General features: G+C 40.3%; 1 protein-coding gene across 9 annotated transcripts in view; it reads left to right on the forward strand.

Moving 5' to 3' along the window:
• arhgef9b (Cdc42 guanine nucleotide exchange factor (GEF) 9b) overlaps positions 1-21,366 on the forward strand; it is a 74,091-nt gene extending 52,725 nt beyond the window's left edge. For 4 of the 9 annotated variants that reach the window (XM_084133725.1, XM_084133727.1, XM_084133731.1 and 1 more), the window contains 4 exons: positions 1,858-2,101; positions 2,251-2,319; positions 15,116-15,166; positions 20,248-21,366. In XM_084133725.1, the coding sequence (XP_083989851.1) occupies positions 1,858-2,101; positions 2,251-2,319; positions 15,116-15,166; positions 20,248-20,423 (540 nt within the window). In that variant the 3' untranslated portion in view covers positions 20,424-21,366. Of the gene's footprint in view, positions 1-1,857; positions 2,102-2,250; positions 2,343-15,115; positions 15,184-20,247 lie in introns of all 9 variants that reach the window. The other 5 variants (XM_084133726.1, XM_084133728.1, XM_084133733.1 and 2 more) reach the window with 3 other exon arrangements.
• The last annotated feature ends 237 nt before the right edge of the window (positions 21,367-21,603 follow it).

A 21,603-nucleotide genomic window follows, 5' to 3' on the forward strand; every position in this document is an offset into this window, starting at 1 on the left:
ATTGCGTTTTCCATTGTTTATTTTTTATTTTTTTTAAAAACAGATATTTAACAAGCACTTTTGCCCTAAGTGAGACAGATCATTTATGACCATCAAAAGTCTTTGTTTTTCCCATTTTAATACTTTCCAACATGCTTATCCTCCATCAGCATTCTTTCACAACATCTATAAATTTGTATGTTTTTCCTTTTGCATAAAATATTTTTCATGACTGTCAAAAGATTAAAGTTAATCGCAATGAATATAAAGAATATCATGACTTTTATTGAAGTCATGTATGAATCAGATTACATTGAAAATTCTGTCATCTCACATTCATGTTGTTCAAAAACCCTAACTTCTGCAAAACAAACAAAAAAGGGTGTTTTGAAGAAGGTTCCAACGGTTTTTATCTATGCAATGAAAGTCAGTGGGGTCCAACACAACATTGGACCTCACAATCTTTCATTGCATGGACAAAACCAGTAAGATATTAAGGATAGGTATGTGTAAATTCATTTCTAATAATTCTAATAATTTAAATATAATTATTATAATATAACTTTTTTTCTATAAACCTTTGCTTCCAGCCAGCTGCCACAAGCACATTCACAAGGATTGAGTTTTATGCGCATACATTTTATGCAATATAAATGCGTGTCATGAAGCTCAGGCTACAAGTGACGCAGAAGCTTACAAATACTCTATAGACATCTTGAAACTCTCCTTCAGCAAATCAAGTTCCCTGTGAAGGTCTAGTTCACCCTAAAATGAAAATTAATGCATCATTTACTCATCCTGGTGTTGTTCTAATGCTGTATCCCTTCTTTCTTTTATGGATCACAAAATAAGAATTATTTAATTCTAATTCCCGCTCGCGCTCATCCATATAATGGCAGTGAATAGTGACAAGCATCAAGCTTTTTAAAAAAGTATCACAGAATGATGCCATGCAACACGTGCCTTATGTTCCAAGTGTTCTGGGGGAATACTATAGGGTTTAATGAAAAACAAACTTGAAATGTAATGTATTATTTAACGAAATTCTTGACCTTGGCTGCTGGTTTTTTCTGCACGGCTATGCGACGTGCGCATCTGTGAGACTCTTATTATCGCCCCAAAAAAAGCACTCAAGTTGTATGAAATCAAGATTAACAAAAACACAACATGAAATACAACACCTAGAAATCCCCCAAAAATATCTGTGTACTTTCTTCACTGAGTCAAATTTCATCTGACCGGAACTCTGTTTGTCTGATGACAGTCAGAATGACAGCTGACAGTTGAACACGATAGCTTCTTGTTCCAATGACAGCCAACAGTCACACGGTTAATGATTTTGTAAGCATATTGCGTAGTCGATTGTTTTCTTTGATAACGCAATGAAACATGCCAAATTGTGCAGACATAATTTTTGTCCAGGCTGTCATACAAAGAAATTATGAACGCAAGGAAAACCAAAAGAGAACTAACAAAATATTAATAACTGATTATAGTCAATGGATGTTTTTCCCTGTGAGCTTTTTGTATTTCTATGCATCTTTTTTTTAGTAAAATAAAACCTGTAGCTGTAGCTTGCCTTTTTTGCTAAATCATTTTGTCAGATAAATACCTTAACCAAGTTTAGTGTTTTCTTCTTCCCTCATATTTAACATATTTTAAAAATATAAAATATTTTCCTCATATTTTGATGGTTTAATCAAACTTTTAGGGTCATTATAAACAAATATCCCCTATGAACATCACTTTTGCCACTACTGTAGATGTAAATCATATACAGCCTGCATTTTCTTTAAACATAGTCATGTTGCAAAGATGAGTTTGATTCTTTTGTGGTCATTGAAAGCTACCTTCAGTGAGCACTGCATCTCTTCTCAGGACCTGATACGACGGGACATACTTTACTACAAAGGACGTATTGACATGGATAGGTATGCAGTGAGAGATGCTATTGATGGACGGGACGATGACTTTAACGTTAGTGTGAAAAATGCGTTCAAGCTGCACAACAGAGACAGCGAAGAGATTCACGTCTTTCTGGCCAAGAAGCCAGAAGAGAAGATTCGCTGGCTGAGGGCTTTTCATGAGGAGCGCAAGATGGTCCAAGAGGATGAAAAAATTGGTAAATTGGCATAAATTCTCATGTATTTATTTTATGCATCATTACTGCTTCAAAAGCATTTCCATGTGTCATTAATGCCACAAAAATAGTTGCTTTTCTTGTGATCTTCCCTCATATCTTCTGCTGCTGTTGTTGTTGGTTTTGTTTAGGTTTTGAAATTTCTGAATATCAGAAACGACAAGCTGCCATGACAGTCCGTAAAGTGACCAAACAGAAAGGTGAGACAACAAAACGATACCAGGTGAATTCAATATTTTTCTATTTTTAACACCTGTCTTATCATTGTTGCTTTACTCTAGTAAGCTAGTGTAGACAAGAACACATATGTAGATTCTTTTGCTTATTTTTCTCCTTGAAAAAAAACTAATAAAAGTAGTGACACAACTATCAGAACTACAGTATTGTGACAGTAGCTCTACTCAGCAAATTCAGCAATAGTAATGAGCCTTTTTTTCTAAAATACAGTGAGGAAAATAAGTATTTGAACACCCTGCTATTTTGCAAGTTCTCCCACTTAGAAATCATGGAGGGGTCTGAAATTGTCATTGTAGGTGCATGTCCACTGTGAGACATAATAAAAAATAAAAAAATCCAGAAATCACAATATATGATTTTTTAACTATTTATTTGTATGATACAGCTGCAAATAAGTATTTGAACACCTGAGAAAATCAATGTTAATATTTGGTACAGTAGCCTTTGTTTGCAATTACAGAGGTCAAATGTTTCCTGTAGTTTTTCACCAGGTTTGCACACACTGCAGGAGGGATTTTGGCCCACTCCTCCACACAGATCTTCTCTAGATCAGTCAGGTTTCTGGGCTGTCGCTGAGAAACACGGAGTTTGAGCTCCCTCCAAAAATTATCTATTGGGTTTAGGTCTAGAGACTGGCTAGGCCACGCCAGAACCTTGATATGCTTCTTACAGAGCCACTCCTTGGTTATCCTGGCTGTGTGCTTCGGGTCATTGTCATGTTGGAAGACCCAGCCTCGACCCATCTTCAATGCTCTAACTGAGGGAAGGAGGTTGTTCCCCAAAATCTCGCAATACATGGCCCCGGTCATCCTCTCCTTAATACAGTGCAGTCGCCCTGTCCCATGTGCAGAAAAACACCCCCAAAGCATGATGCTACCACCCCCATGCTTCACAGTAGGGATGGTGTTCTTGGGATGGTACTCATCATTCTTCTTCCTCCAAACACATTTAGTGGAATTATGACCAAAAAGTTCTATTTTGGTCTCATCTGACCACATGACTTTCTCCCATGACTCCTCTGGATCATCCAAATGGTCATTGGCAAACTTAAGACGGGCCTTGACATGTGCTGGTTTAAGCAGGGGAACCTTCCGTGCCATGCATGATTTCAAACCATGATGTCTTAGTGTATTACCAACAGTAACCTTGGAAACGGTGGTCCCAGCTCTTTTCAGGTCATTGACCAGCTCCTCCCGTGTAGTTCTGGGCTGATTTCTCACCTTTCTTAGGATCATTGAGACCCCACGAGGTGAGATCTTGCATGGAGCCCCAGTCCGAGGGAGATTGACAGTCATGTTTAGCTTCTTCCATTTTCTAATGATTGCTCCAACAGTGGACCTTTTTTCACCAAGCTGCTTGGCAATTTCCCCGTAGCCCTTTCCAGCCTTGTGGAGGTGTACAATTTTGTCTCTAGTGTCTTTGGACAGCTCTTTGGTCTTGGCCATGTTAGTAGTTGGATTCTTACTGATTGTATGGGGTGGACAGGTGTCTTTATGCAGCTAACGACCTCAAACAGGTGCATTTAATTTAGGATAATAAATGGAGTGGAGGTGGACATTTTAAAGGCAGACTAACAGGTCTTTGAGGGTCAGAATTCTAGCTGATAGACAGGTGTTCAAATACTTATTTGCAGCTGTATCATACAAATAAATAGTTAAAAAATCATATATTGTGATTTCTGGATTTTTTTTTTTAGATTATGTCTCTCACAGTGGACATGCACCTACGATGACAATTTCAGACCCCTCCATGATTTCCAAGTGGGAGAACTTGCAAAATAGCAGGGTGTTCAAATACTTATTTTCCTCACTGTACATAGCGCTTTCATGCTGCATTGTTTGCAGCTGAATGAGCTAAGGTTAAAACTAAATGCACTCTCAGAGAATGTATTATCTCTCTAATGTAGCACTGGAAGTCAAGTTTATTTGAGCAAATTTCGGTGGGCCATTCCAATAACAATTTAATTATTTATGGGCTTCTTTACCTTTACTAGATAGGACAGAATTGAATAAATAAGAAGCAATGGGAGAGGAGAGAAACAAGACTGGGAAAGGATCTCCAGTCGGGACTCAAACTAACAGTAAACTGATGTATTATGCTGAGCAGTTAAAGAATCAGAAATATTCAAATTCACAATCTATAGCTTTGTTTATTTACCATTATGTAATGTAGTTTAAAAGATACTGGACGGACCCATTATTATTAACCCCTAGCTAATCTACTCCCATTGCATCAAAGCAGTGGTGAGGCTACATAAGGGCCACGGTGGCACTGGCCCACTCATATTGACAGCTGATCCACCCAATCAAATGAGACATAAAATGTTTTTTTTTTTTTTTTTTTTTTGGAAAGAAGAAAATTCCAACCTGCATGACAATAATAGCTCAAATACATGAATTTAGATCCTTGTGAATGAGTGCTGATCTTCCAGTAATGTGCTTCTTTTCTTCAATCCAAGCGTGCTTCTGCTGTAAATCAGTCCCTGATTGGTCTTTGCTCATCGTCGCTACTAGGGGTGTAACGGTACACGTATTCGTACCCAGAATTTTCAGTACATGTCTTTCGGTTCGGTACACGAGTTGTAGTTCATTAACCACTTTTAACCACCAATAATCGCACTAAGCTCTGTGTTTTGTTTACTTTCGATAAGAAACAAAGCTTCTCAAAATCTCTTAAATTCTGTCCATTTTATCACGAAATTCAAACAATAAATGCCGTTTTGACGCTCTTTGATGTGCCGTGAGATCGATGTATAGACGCCTCAGTTCAAGTGGGAGCGTGGAGCAATCATTTCCTCTTTAATGCTAGTTACAGAATAAACTTGAATGAACATTGAAAGTAAGTTGAAAGATACAGTACAACTGTCATGATCCCGGTCTGTGTTCCCCTCTCTTGGTTTTGTGTTTATGGACTCTTGTTTTGAAGTGTGTTCTGTTCCCCATTGTTTCTGTGTTTACTTCCTTGTTCAGTGGCCTATGCCACCCTGTTTGTTGCCAGTTACCCTCATTAGTTGTCATAGTGGTTCATCCGTTTCATGTGTGCCTTGTTAACCTCTTGTTATCTGGTTTATGTATTCCCCTGTGTTTCAGTCTTGGTTTGTCGATTGTTGTCTTTGCATTGTGTGAAGCTGTTGAATTCCTGCTACACAGACCACAATTAATCCAGCACAGAGGATCATGTGTCTCCATCAAGTAGTGATGGGAAAACGAGGCTTTCTGAAGCGTTTGAGGCTTTCATCAAATTGTGCCGAAAAACGGCTCATTACTCGAAGCTTTTAACACAATGCGCATTTGCGACATCTGGTGGTCAGACCACCATATCTAACAAATCACCACAGAGCAGAAAATGCATGTGAAAAATATTTTGGGTGTTCTGTTTTTTTTAACAATTTATGTTATATGGAAATATAGTGTTAAATCATTTAAATAAATAATGCCTCCTCAATAATCATTTACCTTTTAATACATTGGGGGGGGGGGGACATTTTTTTCAAACCAGCAGTTCAGCACAACCGACCTTCTGATACTGCATGACGTTCGAAGCTTCAAACGTCATCAGTCACGTGGTATTGTCATTACAATACAAGCATCGGTACAGTGTGTGAGACAATAGTGCTTTGAAAACTGCGTTGGAGCATCGGAGCCCCGGTATCAACCGTCCCATCACTACCGTCAAGGAAAATGTCCTATTGAGGAGGATGTGACAGACTTTATTGAACTGACCCATTTGACTAAAACGGAGGAAATAACCTGGCATTACAAATAAGTGGCTCTGCATTTACTGTGGGAGTCGTGCAGGAGGAATGCGGCACTTCCGGAGTAGCCTCACACCGAGCCTTTTCACAACATGGCCGCCACACCGGAGTCTCCAGCCAACATGGCCGCCACGCTAGAGTCTCCAGCCAACATGGCCGCCACGCTAGAGTCTCCAGCCAACATGGCCGCCACGCTAGAGTCTCCAGCCAACATGGCCGCCACGCTAGAGTCTCCAGCCAACATGGCCGCCATGCCAGAGTCTCCAGCCAGTCTCCATCTGTTTGTCCTTGAGACGTAGGCATTTTCCTCTGAATTTTCTGTGTCTCCTGACTGCTCTGTAATGGAGGCCATTTCTGAACTTTCTGTGTCCCGATGTCTCTGCTATAACCCCGGAGGCCGACTCTGAACTTCCTGTCAGCCCCGACACAACCACAGAGGTCATCCCTGAACTTCCTGTCAGCCCCGACACAACCACAGAGGTCATCCCTGAACTTCCTGCCAGCCCTGACACAACCACAAAGGTCATCCCTGAACATCCTGCCAGCCCCGACACAACCACAGAGGTCATCCCTGAACTTCCTGTCGGCCCCGACACAACCACAGAGGTCATCCCTGAACTTCCTGCCAGCCCCGACACAACCACAAAGGTCATCCCTGAACATCCTGCCAGCCCCGGCACAACCACAGAGGTCATCCCTGAACTTCCTGTCTGCCCCGACACAACCACAGAGGTCATCCCTGAACTTCCTGCCGGCCCCGACACAACCACAGAGGTCATCCCTGAACTTCCTGCCGGCCCCGACACAACCACAGAGGTCATCCCTGAACTTCCTGCCAGCCCTGACACAACCACAAAGGTCATCCCTGAACATCCTGCCAGCCCCGACACAACCACAGAGGTCATCCCTGAACTTCCTGTCGGCCCCGACACAACCACAGAGGTCATCCCTGAACTTCCTGCCAGCCCCGACACAACCACAAAGGTCATCCCTGAACATCCTGCCAGCCCCGGCACAACCACAGAGGTCATCCCTGAACTTCCTGTCTGCCCCGACACAACCACAGAGGTCATCCCTGAACTTCCTGCCGGCCCCGACACAACCACAGAGGTCATCCCTGAACTTCCTGCCGGCCCCGACACAACCACAGAGGTCATCCCTGAACTTCCTGTCGGCCCGACACGACCACAGAGGTCATCCCTGAACTTCCTGTCGGCCCTGACACGACCATGGAGGTCGTCCTCGAATTGCCTGTCTGCCCAGACACGACCATGAAGGTCATCCCTGAATTGCCTGTCTGCCCTGACACGACCATGGAGGTCACCTATAAACCTCTTGTCCGCCCTTAAACGACCAAAGAGGTCACTCTAGCACTCTTTGCCAGATACGACCATGGATGTCGCTACTGAACTCCCTGCCTGTTTTGTCTCAACCAGAGAGGCCGTTCTAAGTTCCCTAGTCTCGCCGGCTCACCCGCCTGCTCTGTCCTGGCTACCTGCACTACTTCCATCTCAAGTCCTTCCTCCCCTCCATGGACCTGGCCCTCCATTCTACCCCCAAGTCCACATCTTCTCCACCTCCCTTGTGGTCTGTTTTGGAGCATCTGGAAACCGCTCCTTGAAAGGCGCTTCTCCCGGTCTGTGTTCCCCCGTCTTGGTTTTGTATTTAGGGACTCTTGTTTTGAAGTTTGTTCTGTAGCCCATTGTTTCTGAGTTTACTTCCTTGTTCAGTGCCCTATGCCACCCTGTTAGTTGCTATAGTTACCCTCATTAGTTGTCATAGTGATTAATCTGTTTCAGGTGTCCCTTGTTAACCTCTTGTTATCCTGTGTATATTTTCCCCTGTTTCAGTCTTGGTTTGTCGGTTAGTGTCTTTGCATGTTGTGTGAAGCTGTTCCTGCTCTTTTAATTATGTTTCATGTTCCTCCTCCTCCTCCTGGTTTTGAGCCTCTATTTGGATTGTCTTTGTTTTTGTTTTCAATAAATACTGCTGCAACTGGATTTTCACCTATCTTCGTCCCTGCCTAAACGCAATCAACTTGAAACGTATCTCGTGTAATCGCTCAATCACTGTTTCAACCACGGAAAGACGTCAATAAAAAAAACAATGTCACGTAGCATTACATTTACCTCAGGCAAGACATTCATTCATATTGACACAAATATTGATTTCGATCTTGATTCAGTATCAATTCATTAATTCATCAGTTATAACCTGCAATACTCTTTTGAGCAACTAAACTAGTAGATGTATATTTATTAAAGAGCCAAACAGGCAACTAGTGGGTAAACCATGGCATTAGAAAATTATACTTGTTCTGTCCACAAAATTACTCCAATTTGCCTCTTTGCATTGTAATTTAAAACCCTTTTCTCTATTTCAACCTTAAATGCTACAATAATTGTAATCCAAATAATTAAAAATATTAGAATAAAATATTATTTTAAGTGGTAATTTAATGGACCATAACCTCTCTATCACTCTCCAAAATAAAATGATACTGTAAACCACAAAAAATTCCTTGTGTGTTTGTGCACACTTGGCGAATAAAGCTCATTCTGATTCTGATTCTGATTCTGAAATGTCGTCGACGTAAAAATCAATACACACTATGCTCAAATGGTTACCAAAAATTGCAGCAAATACCTGTATAGTGAAGCTGTTGTCTATCCTGCTTAAACATTCAAATGTATTGACGGTGCTGGTTTGTTTGGAACTATTGAGAGATCCATGAATCACGTGACCACGTGGCGGCAACGCCGGCGAGATCAAAGCATGTCGCAACTCTGTTTTTCAACGGCTCTGTCTTTAACTGAGGCACTACAGCGATCTGTTATGCCTCATTAAGTGCGCCAAAATGGTATTTATTATTTGAATTTCGCATTAAAACTTACAAAATTTGAAAGCTGAGACTTTGTTTCATATCAAAAGCAGGGATAAATGTGTGATATTTGGCAACCCTGCTTTAATATTATTGTAATGTGTAAGTAAGGGCTCAATATGGTTTAGAATTAATAGTTAAAACTTTAAAAAAAAAAAAAGCTTTAAAAAGCTTAAAAAAGGCTTTAAAAGATGATGTACTTTAGTTTGAGAGTAGGCACTGAGGTCCACCCTAATTCACCAAGGTCCACTCAGACACAGTGCAGACACAATGTAAATATCAGATTCATTGAGCAGGGTAGATAACATCATTGATTATAACGGAGCTTTGGTGCAATTGCAGAACTCAATCACTGATTAACTTGTGCTGAACTGAATTGATTGACAACTCTGGCGATAATAAAGGGAGTGTAATTTGTCTTAATCACAATTTAATTAAATATTCTTTGTCTTAATCACAACAACTGAATATGTCCTGTTAATGGCTGCTCAATTTAATCAATTCAAATAAAAGTTGTTTTTCATACTACTAAAAGGAACAAATGTAGGTTTTTATAATACTGTACAAATACCTCATATGTCAAAATATTAAGGAAATTTGATTCCACATTTCATGACCCCTTTAAATACTGCTGTTCATCGTGTATCATTCAATTGTGTAGATTAGGATTATACACTTAAAAAGATGTTACCTCATAACTTGTCTGCTAGCTATGGTTTCAACAACAAACACAGGGCTTTTTTAGCATCTTCTTCAAGTGAAAAATCACAGAGTAGTTCTGCCATTAAGTTAAACACTATAGAAAATATAGACATAATTAGAATTTTTTTTCTTTATTTTTAGCCAATTTCTCACCATTTAACATAATTCAGATGTTGTTTGCCAGATGTCCATATTCAAGCAACGATGATAAGACATAAAATTGGATTCATATTGATTTAAGTGTAAAAATATGTAAACAGTGTTTTATATGTAGACAGGTTTTATATTCACATGATTGCTGTATTTTACAGGGGCCAAGCACTGTAGATGCATTTGCACTTACTATAGTTTTTTTTTTTTTTTTTTTCTATTCTTCTTGGGTAGTGGAAGTATATGGCAGCCAATAGAACCATGGGGTTCTTGTCATGACTAATGAAAGTAGTGAAATCTGGCACATTGATTATTGGGGGTCTTAAAGGTCCCTAGACCAAGTTTGAGCTTTGTCACTCAAACTCTATAACACCACCAGCTCTATAACACCAACAGCTCAAAATGTGACAATTCTTTTGCTTATAACTTTTGACACATGTGGTCTAGAAACATAATGTGGTTTTGGCTAATAACAAGTCACAAGTGTACCATGGTTGCACTATTATACTAAAAACATTTTTACAATTAAAAAAATACCCCCCTAAGAGCATTCATCGTCAGACCATGCAGACGGAAAGTTGTTAAAAGCTTTTCCTAAGCCGAACCTTTATGCACATATGCATATTTTTAAGGAAGTCAATCATCATCCACACGCATTCTGCTTGTGCAATGATAAAGTCCCTTCCAGTAGATATTCAAATCTTGAACAAAAGCTATCTGCAATGTTAGAGCAGATTCATTTTTAGTTAAAAGAAAACAACTTGTCTGGATCTGTCATATTTATGACCATTAGCGAGGCAAAGTAATGGCAGTCAATACAAAAACAGATGAACAGAGATACCAAGAAAACACGTTGATCCCTTTGATCCATACTAGGTCGCAGAACACATTTTTACAGATCTCGATCATGATCCAGTGAATCTACCTATTGTTTGTTATCAAATGGTTCTTTAAACATATACAGTGGTTGGATCAAATGTACAGACACTGAGGACACAGTTAAACAAAATGCAGACTACTAACACGTGTATAATAACTAAAATCTTGTATAATTATTTATCATAGAAAGGTATATGCGTTATGCTGTTCACAGAATGAATATTATGGACCAGCAGCTCTCATAAACTGCCAGGACTCGAGAGAGATCTACACTGAAACCACCAATCTCACAGACATGCTGGATCATGCTCCCCACCAAATTTTTTGATAGTTTGAAGTGAAGTGCGCCTGTCAATAACAAAGCTGAGATTAGACTTATTTAAGAGGGATGATGGACCAAATACAATTACCTTAGTCTTTGTTCAATTTCATATATGTACTAGGATATGACATTCAGTTTCTTAGAGTGCTTTTTCCCACTTTTACAACAAATTACTTCATAGTCGCGTGGTAGAATGCCAGGCTCTCCCATCACACCCACACAGTGCTCACTCTTTCCCAAGTTCGAATCACCGTCACCTGTTCCTCATCACTGCAGGACCAGTACAAAAATGCACACCTCTCAGTCACTCATTGTCTGGCCTCGAAAATGGAAACAGACTCTTTACCTGCTCTACTTACCTTGTTGGTTCAGTTCGTAAGCCCTGTTTATCTCCTGCCTTGATTACTCTGAGTCTTCTTCGTCTCTCCAAGAATCTCCTTCGTCTTCATGCTTGAAACCTGTGGATAAAGATTACCTGTAATCTCACTATTTTTCAAGAGGAGTGCACTTCATCCAGTTCCTCCGTCATCATCACCATTCACAACCTACAACAAAAAACAATTGTTAGGATTACCAATATCTGTCTTTGATACTGAAAGAAGGCCAGACCAATAACTTAACGGCAATGAACCCAACAAAAGCTGGTGGATAACTTTTGCAGAGTTCTCACTGCACATGCACCCGCATCTGAGCACACCTGTCATTTCCCCGAGCTCTGCCTCACCACCTGTGTATGTTGCGAGTCCCATGGTCAAACCAGCACCCTACTATGGCTTGGTGGAAGACAATGGCTTGGCCCTAGAGATGTAGCCGCATCGCTTCACCACTGAAAAGGCCAAAATCTCATTTATTTTGTCCCTGTTGTCTGGACATGTACTTCAATGGGCAGAAACACTCTGGAGCCAAGCTGGACCAGTCACGCAATCCCTCGACAGCTTCACTACTCACTTCTGGGAAGTTTTAGGACGCCCTTCAGGAGATTCTTCAGAAAGTGAACAACTATATAATTTACGGCAGGGAAAAAGTTGCTCTCAAGTTTTGTACCCTAGTGGCCTTTAGTGGATGGAACGAGTGAGGACTACTTACCACTTATCGACAAGGTCTTGACCCACTACCGCTGCTGCATCTCTCCGCCTACGATGACACAATGGGGCTGGGACATTTTATTCAGTTGTCTCTGCGAGTTGCTCAACACATTATAAATTATATGGAAGAACAATCGGCCATGCAGTCCTTCCATAACATACGCCAGCCAATAAAATCCAGCACTCCAGAACCAGGAGAGGAACCCATGCAAGTATACAATATGCGACTTACCCCGACTGAGCGGCATTGTCGGCTGACCCAGAGATTGTTTACATTGTGGTGCCAGTGGGCACGTTATTGCTTCATATCTGGTCTGACCTCCTCGTCCCTTAGTGAGTTACTTTACCTGTCCCAAAGCTATTTTGTCACCACTTACCACCATCGTAACTCATACTGCTTCTGATTTAAATTGTATCAACTGTGTCTGTTTAAATCACAGCTCTCATAGACTCTGGGTTAGTCTGCAACTTTATCTCCGGGGAACTCTGCCGCCAACTCAAACTTGTGAAGAGGATAAGTCAAGCCACCGACCAAGTCCAGTCAATAACTGGTAAACTGCTCAGGCGAAAAGCCTTCCGTCATTGTGTGGGTCCCGTCAAGCTGCTAGTTGGTTGCCTCCACATCGAACTCTCGGTTCTGGAGAAATCCACCACCGGTATGATGATCCCATCCTCTCCTGGAACAATGGAGACATCTTGAAGTGGGGTGACCATTGCATCCCTGACTGTTTTCCCAGCCATCCCAGTACACACCACCAGTGGCCCAAGACCATCTCCATAAATGTAATCTCTGTCGAAAGCCCTGTGGACAAACAGTCAGTCAGGATTCCACCCTGCTACTCCCACATCAAAGATGTCTTCTGCCCACAAAGAGCCTCTCGACTACCACCCCACAGACCATGGGACTGTATATAAAATATACCTATTTTCACTCCCTTAACAAAGGGCCACGGAGGAATACATGGAAGAGGCTCTACAGTAAGGCTACATCCGCACTTCAACCTCCCCTGCTGCTTCCAGTTTTTTTTTTTTCTGTCTAAAAAAGGACAGAGACTTTGAATTGGCCTTGTATCGACTACTACATCACAGTAAATACCGTTATCCATAACCGCATTTGTGGCACCTACCGGCCACTAAAAGTACTGTGTCATGCCGTATGGGCTGGTCAACACCCCCTCCATATTCCAGGGATTCATGAATGAGGTGTTCCAGTATTACCTCCATCACTTCGTGCTGATTTGCATCGATGACATCTTGATGTACTCCTGGAATCATCATTTTTCAAAGGTCTTCAAAAAGCTCAGTGTGTACCAACTCTTCTTGAAAGCAGAAAAATTTACCTTTTATCAGTCATCAATCCAGTTCTTGGGCTACCATATTAGCGATGAAGGGATTAAGATGGACAAGGGGAAGGTACAAGCTTTACGCACCTGGTCAGCACCCACCTCAGTAAAATAACTCCAGCACTTTCTTGATTTCTACAGATATTTCATAAAGAATTAAAGGACCATCACCACTCAACTCACATCACTCCTGAGAATCTGTCTTGGAGTCCCGAAGTCACCCATTCCAACTCCTCAAGGAAGCCTTTACCAAGGTTCCCCTCCTAACACTTCCAGATCCCGAGAAACCATTATTAGTGGAAGTTGACACCTTGACCAAAGGAATGGGAGCCATATTATCCCAGCAGCAGGGGAAGGTTTCCCGTCTCCATCCATGTGTTTTTTTCTTCAAAGAAACTCTCCCTGGCGGAGTAGAATTATGATATCTGGAAATGCGAGTTGTTAGCTATAAAATTAAAGAGTGGAGACCAGGTTCACACTTTTTCTGTTTGGCAGTTTGGAAGTACACTGATTAATGGTCCCGGTGTAATTTAATTATTGGGCTGACAATATGGTTCATGCAGTGCCAAAGTCTGAAAACATGACTGGGTAGTTTGTACCATTTCTTTTCGCTTAAAAACATGTAGTCAGTTGTGGCTAACGGGATCAGCAGCCAGGCAGGCAGATAAGCAAAGAGTCAGACAGGGGTCGAGCACCAGTTTTTGCAGTTTATGAGGGTTAGATAAGAATCTTTCACAGTACTGTGAACAGCATAATATGTACAATATCAGACGTCATACATCAAGACGCATCACAGAGGCATTTCTTTCTTTTTTTTAGTTTTTTGTCTCATTAACAGACACAAAATTATTTATTTTTTTGTTCTCTGTTATTTTGCTTTATTTCCAGATGTTTGATTCAATTGCGGGCTCCCTCTAATGTCATACTCCAGGGCTCCCCTGTGGTAGATAGAGCACATGTACACAAGGCTTGTTAAATTATTGTAAAGTGTTTCCAAACAATAATAAAAAATCTGAACATTTTCAATTAATATCTAGGGCATGTTGTTGTCCAGATTAAAATGTAAAAATGTTTAATTTTGAAAATAAACAACCTATTAAGTCAAATTATTTAAGTGTTTAGTGCTGTGCATAACAAGAAAATATGCCTCTAAACACTGATCGAGAGCTGTAATTCCAACCACAGCATTTTGTAATGCTGTTTGCAAATGTTCGTTGGAGCTGTGTTTTGAGAAATACCAAATCATTAAAAATAACAAAAGCCTACATGAAGATTTATTAGTTGGTCTTCTAAAAAAAGCTGATTTCAGCTGATTGACATTTTGTAACAGCACCACCTATTGGGTAAATGTTTATGTCGTTCTTCTTTAAGTTCTTCTACTCGTGACTGTTAAACCAGTTTGCACTAATACTATCACAGGGAATGCTACATGCTAATTCATGTTGTTATAATGGACCTTCTGCATTTTTGCTTGGCCCCTTAATATCTGCTTTCAGCTATTTGTATTTGTCCTTTTTTAGTGAATGCAAATGTGGTTTATAGTGAATACTCTCCATTTTATATTTTATAGCTGTCATATTTACACTGTTGTGAATCCTCAATGCTTCACTGACAAACGGTGAAGTATGTTCTTGAATTTGCAGATTCATTGATAGCTATCATCTTGAGAAAGAGGGCCATTTTATATGGACATGGTATGAAAATGATAAAGGTATTTTTATGAGCGTTTAAAGTAGAATTAGTTTTTATACAAAATGCCATGGCAACGACTTTGAAATGCAACTATAACAAATCAATTATTGCGTAAAAAAAAAAAAAAAAAAATCCAAACCTAAGAGTATTGTTAAACAATACATGAAATAGGACCATAGATATTATAGGTCTATATATAGGTTATTATATATTATAGATATTAAAAGAGATAGTTCACCCAAAAATTAGAATTCATTATTTACTTACCCTGGTTTAGCTGTTCTTTTTTTCTGAAGATAAAAGAAGAAATGAAAAAATATGTCCTGCTTGTAATTGTCCATATAATGGCAGTGAATGGTGACCTTCTTCAAGAATGCAAAAGTATCAGAAAGTATTCTCATGTGATTTGAGCCGTATACTCCAATGGCCATGTTTACTAACAGATTGCACCAGCGCAATCCCTCTTTTGGCATTAAAAAACTACTGTCAGAATTTACTAAAGACACGCAGTGAAGAATTAGAGATGAAAAGGCGTGGATACATTTATTTTTGTGCCTGGTCTTATACATTTGTAGGACAAATTCAGACAATATTTATGGGAGGAAAGTTTTTATATAAATTTTGCAACGTGATTTACTAAGGTTTGTGAAATTAAATTTACTGGTATTTGCCATTATTTATAGGTGCACTAAACAAATTTTGAGAAACACTGCTGATATTTTGAAATCAAACCAAACATAAAAAAGAGTATAATAAAGAGTTGATGTCTCTTTATTATAGCTGAAGCTAAGCAAAATAATGATTTGTGAAAAGTAAGGCAAATAAAGATGACAAGATTTGTGCTGAGACGGCTTCTCGAGCACATCAGCGGCAGTTTGGAGTTGTGGCAAGAGGGTTACGTCTTCGTTCCCTCCATCATAGAATGGGGGTTACAATAGTAACCAAGACTTTCCCTATCTGCCCGTCTCTTCGATGTTGTGTGGAAATACTGACACTAGGGGTCCCAATACTAAACGCCACAACTCACTGAACTGCGTTACAAGCATTAGTGGTGCAGATGTTGGCAAGCTTTGCGTACCAAGAAACAAGTGCACTCCAACCCACTCGCAACCTTGTTATCATGTCGTAGAGGGGAAAGGCTCTGAACGCCAAGTGCTACACCCTGCTAGTCGTCTGAGTTCTCCTGTTGGTACCCAAAAGTCAAGATGAAACCAGTTACATAAGGAGATTGTAGAATCTCACGAAGGAATTGGGTGTTGCTCAGTCCGCAGCTCTGCACTCCCAAGCCATTTGTGGCACCTACCGGCCACTACAAGTACTGTGTCATGCCGTATGAGCTGGTCAACATCCACCCCCTCCATATTCCAGGGATTCATGAATGAGGTGTTCTGGTATTACCTCCATCACTTCGTGCTGACACTCCGAGCCCTCACTCCCAAGGGACACAGTAAGCCATGACCCTGTTAAGCCAGGAGAATAGCATCCACAATCCAGTGTCCCATCCTTCTGTTCTGCTGACCTCCAAAGCAGACTAAGAACTGTTCAAATAGTCTGAAACTCTGTGTGCGATCCAGAAATATGCAAAGTGCAGGGCTGGGTCTCCCTTATCAGGAAGGGATTGCTTGCAGGGATTGCTTCACCACCTGAAAGGGGAAGTGGGAACCTTAGGCACATAGATGAGGGTTGGGGTCTCAGGACGATTTGAGAGTCTGCAGGCCCAAACTCTAGGCACTTTTCATTAACTGAAAGGGCTTGTAAGTCCCCCACCCTCTTGACGGTAAAAGCTCAAATGGATCTCTATGTTGGGCCTGTAAGACCACAGAGATATCCCAAGAGGGGACGAGGCATTATCCGTGCTTATCTCAGGAACCTGAAAATCAGGTCCGGACCAACACATGTTTGCCCTGGATCTTAGGTCAAAACCTCCTCAAGGCTAACAACGTCTCCCGTCCCTCCACCGGGAGTAAAGCTCAACCCCAGTTGAGCAGGTCAGCAGCCTCTCCTCCTTCCATGGGTTGCCCGTCTGGGTTGAAGTCTTCTGATGGTTCTTAGTAGCCTGTTGACTGGTGGGCGGTGCCACCGTCCTTCGTGAGAAACGGTGTGCTGGTCTGGCTGCCAGTCCAGGCGATTGCTGGGCAGTCGGAGAAGGAGGCAATATGGGTTTTATCGGCTCCATCTGTTTCTTGACTGCCAATAACAGTTGTGCAAAGACTTCGACAGTGTCCCTGAATAGGCCACCTTGGGAGAGCGCACTTTCTCGGCATCCCGTATTTCCATCAGGTTAAGCAATAGATTGTGCTCCTGGACCACAAGTGTGGACATTGCCCAACCCAGAGCCTGCAGTCTGTGACCTTCCGTGACCTTCGTAGCCCGTAGAGCATAGTCAGTCACAGAACGCAGTTCCCGCATCATCTCTGGTTTGAGACCACCCTTTTGAGGATCTCTCAATACTTTGGCTTGGTAGACTTGCAAGATTGCCATAGCGCACAGGGCAGAGGCAAGGTAAACTTACATAAAATATATAATGTGGTATAAATGCACCGCAATCGCCTGTTCCATATGAGGAACCTCCGAGTACCCCTGCACCGCCCCACCATCGAGGGTGGTGAGGATGGAGGAGCCAGTGTTCTGTTTTCTTGCAGAGCCAAACTCATCCAGAAACTCAACCTGGAAGACACGTGAGAGTAGAGGAATGGGAGGTTCACAGGGATTCACTCGGCGGAAACGCTCCCATTTTATCCCCTTGCCCAGAGATAGAAGGACCAGGACGGGAAGCAGCTGAGGTGACTCTGTCTTTTGAAAAAGAGCACAACGTGCACATGGTCATGTTTTCACAGTGAGGACATAAACCATCCATAAAAGATGTCTCAGCATGAGCATGGCCCAAACACTGAAAGCAACGATCGTGGCCATCCGAGGGGGACATAAATCGACTGCACCCAGAAGGACATGGATGGAAAGCCATGATGGAAAATACACAATCCGCCGTGCATTTGCTCTTTTAAAGAAAATTGCCTGTTTAAGATTGCTGCTGATGCACCCAAGATAACTCTCTGCACTTATGTAGCGTGCTGTATATCCAGCAGCATGATAAGGAGGTGAATGGAATTTGCCTCTCAGTAAAAGAGACACTGGCATTTGGCTCTGAAGAACAAAGCTGAATGAGTGAAGCACGCCAGCCCTATTTTATACCCGGATGTCCAGTTGAGTGGCTGATCATGCAAATTTTACTCGCCAATTTCCATTGGTCTTTCTTGAAAAAGTGTTTGGGGCTCCCAAGAGCAACCACTAGTGTCGATATTTTGACACAACGTTTATCACACTATCAGAGAATGACATTAATTCTGTTCAATTTATAATGAAAAAATCTAATAATCTATAAGTCTAGGCATATTGAAAGATCGATCTAAGACTCTTCATTACCAGAAGTGGCCAAGAGCACTCTGATCTGGCCTGTAGCTCCTGTGTGTTGAGCTACAGTATGTTGTTCCATGCGCCAATTGGTGGATATTGTGTGAAGCACAACAAATGTATTTAAATTAAGGGGTTCAGTTTATCTATTAAATATATTAGTGTTGTACAGTAGAATTTAGATACGTCTCAATGTAATAATAATACTAACACCAATACAAATAAATTATCATCAAAACTTTTTTTTAAGGAATAATCACCATTTTTCTTCCATGTTTTAATTTTAACAGTAAAGCTAATTTTTTTAAGTCTTCATTTGCTTTCCAGAAAAAACAGAACACTGAATTTGTGAAGAAAAAAAAACATTTCATAGAATTTTTTTTAAAATGTTGGTTAAGTTTAATAATTGTATAAGTTTCATGATTTAAATTAATTAGACATGCTTTTTGATTACTACAAATTTTACACCGAGAATCCGTAACACGCCCGCTCCGCGACACTAAAGTCCCAAAATCCTAGGGGAAACACTGCTGTTCAACAAGCAGATGCACAAATCCCATTAAAAGTGGTGAGCATTATACAGTATATTCTCCTACCAATGCTGGCTCTCTCTCCCATTGGAATCTTTCATTTTGAAAATGTTATGCTGATGATAAGTAAAATACAGAACATAACCTCTGTTGCTTTTAGCCTTTGTGAAGTGACCTTTATACATTTTTCTGTATAGCATGGCAATTGAAGATCCATTTTGCATAGACTGATTTAAGAGTAAATGAAATCAGACAGCAATCAGATCTCTCTAAACACATGAAACCACCACATGTGAATACTCGTGTAAACAATTGCGCCACATAGAAATGATGTGTACACCTAAGTGCATGAGACAGAGGGAAGTTAGGGGGACAGGGAGGCCTTTCACTGCTGTTATATGGACAAGCGTGAGCAGAAGATTTGTGTTGCGGAAAAGAAAGGTGGGGGGGTGAACTATCCCTTTAAGTGGCCTGAGTACTCAACACAATTGAACTAAAGCAAAAAGATTGTGTTTCAAAATGCCATGGAAACTTTTTTTTTTTTTTTGCTAGAAAATCAACTGCCTATTTATGTTTATATATATTTATATTTGTTGGTTCTGCTTATATCATATAGTTGGAAAAATTAGATATTTTGAATTGCTTAGAATCATGTATGACTGTAGTTCGTACTTATTGATTTTGTCATGACTATGGTAAATTCTGCTAAAATACCATAGTTACTGCATAGTACTAATATTTGGACACATGATGACCTACTGTAGAGGCCAGTTGGTTACAAAAAGGTGGCTCAGAAAATTTAAACAGAATAACAGAAGTCAGTTCTGAGAAAAGCTTCATCATCATTTGTTTGCAGATTCCACTTGGTTTGATATTTTGTATCTAATGCAGTTGTATATATCAATGAGAAGTGACAGTTTCTTAAAATAGTAACTGTATTAACTATGGTATTTAGTTGGTAACTGTGGCTAGTCACCATGGTACATTTTAAGGGCTGTACTGTATGTGAAGCATGATTCATCATCGCTGTGCATTGATTATTTTGATTATGCTTTGAGCATTGACATTCTCTTCCCATTGGCTACATTTTTGTAATTTCTCAAACATCTCCTGTCTCTGTCTTTTGACTTTGTGCTGAGCAGGTTTGAGCCAGAGCAGGTGTGTCTCCCCATCGGACCCCTCGTCTCAAGGACCCTTTCTGCTCTCTGATGACACACAACAATCAGATGTAGTCGAATTCCATGTTTCCAAATCAGGACAATCTCCATTCTGGCAAAACTTTAATAAGTTCACATCGTTAAAAAATGGGAAAAAATAGTGTCTGTATGTTCCCAGCAATGAAGTTCAAGTGTATTTTTTGACAGTAAAAAGACCATGAACCTCCATCTGGAGATTACTGACTGACTGACTGACAATCATGACCCTGATATGATCAAACCTGTCAAGCGCCCAAACAAAGATGTACTGTATGCTGTTTCATTCACCATTATTGTATCTTCACCAATTCAACTTTGCCTTGTTGTATTTTGGAGAAGAAATTCAGTAGAATTGACCAGCATACGGTGCTCTGTGTCCTGCTGTCAATGCCGGCCATCAAATTGATATTTTTCTCAAAGCTTGTGGATCAAAGACCTTTGCTCCAGTCTCTCTGTCTGCAATTTAACAGTCATGAGGATACTTATGTGTACTATACAGTACCCTTCATTAGCAGGATGTAAGACTGTAAGCATTACACACAATTAACAACCAAATCGCCTAAACAGGGTATTGCTTTCTAATTTACAAATGTGATTTTGTTAATCTGAGGAAGTTTGACAATAAGATTATTCTTAGTATTAGTTAACAAAGCATTATTCCAGATTTGTGAAAGTGTCACAATCTTGTATCATGCTCTCCTCGAATCTCACATGTTGTATGATATTGACTGAACTCATTTCATATGATAAATAGATGTTTTTGTATGTCTATAAAAGGTAAAGTAGATTTTTGAATTTGCCTCCAAAGGGGGTTATTTTTGATTGTATTATATAAGTACTCTGTAGTAAGCACACTGAAACAATTCATATGCATTTGAGTTTTTTTATTTGTTGTTGTTGTTGTTGTTAATTTGTAATAGCTACTCTGAATACTATTTATTATTATAGTTAATGGCAAATATTGATATGTTGTTTTATGCATACAGTAATGTGCAGAAGTCTTGGGCCATGCATATATATATATACTAATTACCATTCAAAAATAAAGGTAATTTATTAACTTTATGGATATGTTATGTTTTCTTTGTCTAATGCCATGTCATAACCATAGCCATATGGCCTAAGGGTTGTGTACAGTGCTGTGCATAGAGTACACTACACATGTATTATTGTATGCCTATGAGAAGAAACTTCATGACTGTTGATAGACTCCAATTGAAATTTTCAGTCCTTCTGGTAATTTAGTAAATGAATGTGAATGATAGGCCTGAAAAAATCAGCAAAACAATAACTGAACAGTTG

This window comes from Abramis brama (genome assembly GCF_963993115.1).
Source record: "Abramis brama genome assembly, chromosome: 13".
Lineage (NCBI taxonomy): Eukaryota > Metazoa > Chordata > Actinopteri > Cypriniformes > Leuciscidae > Abramis > Abramis brama.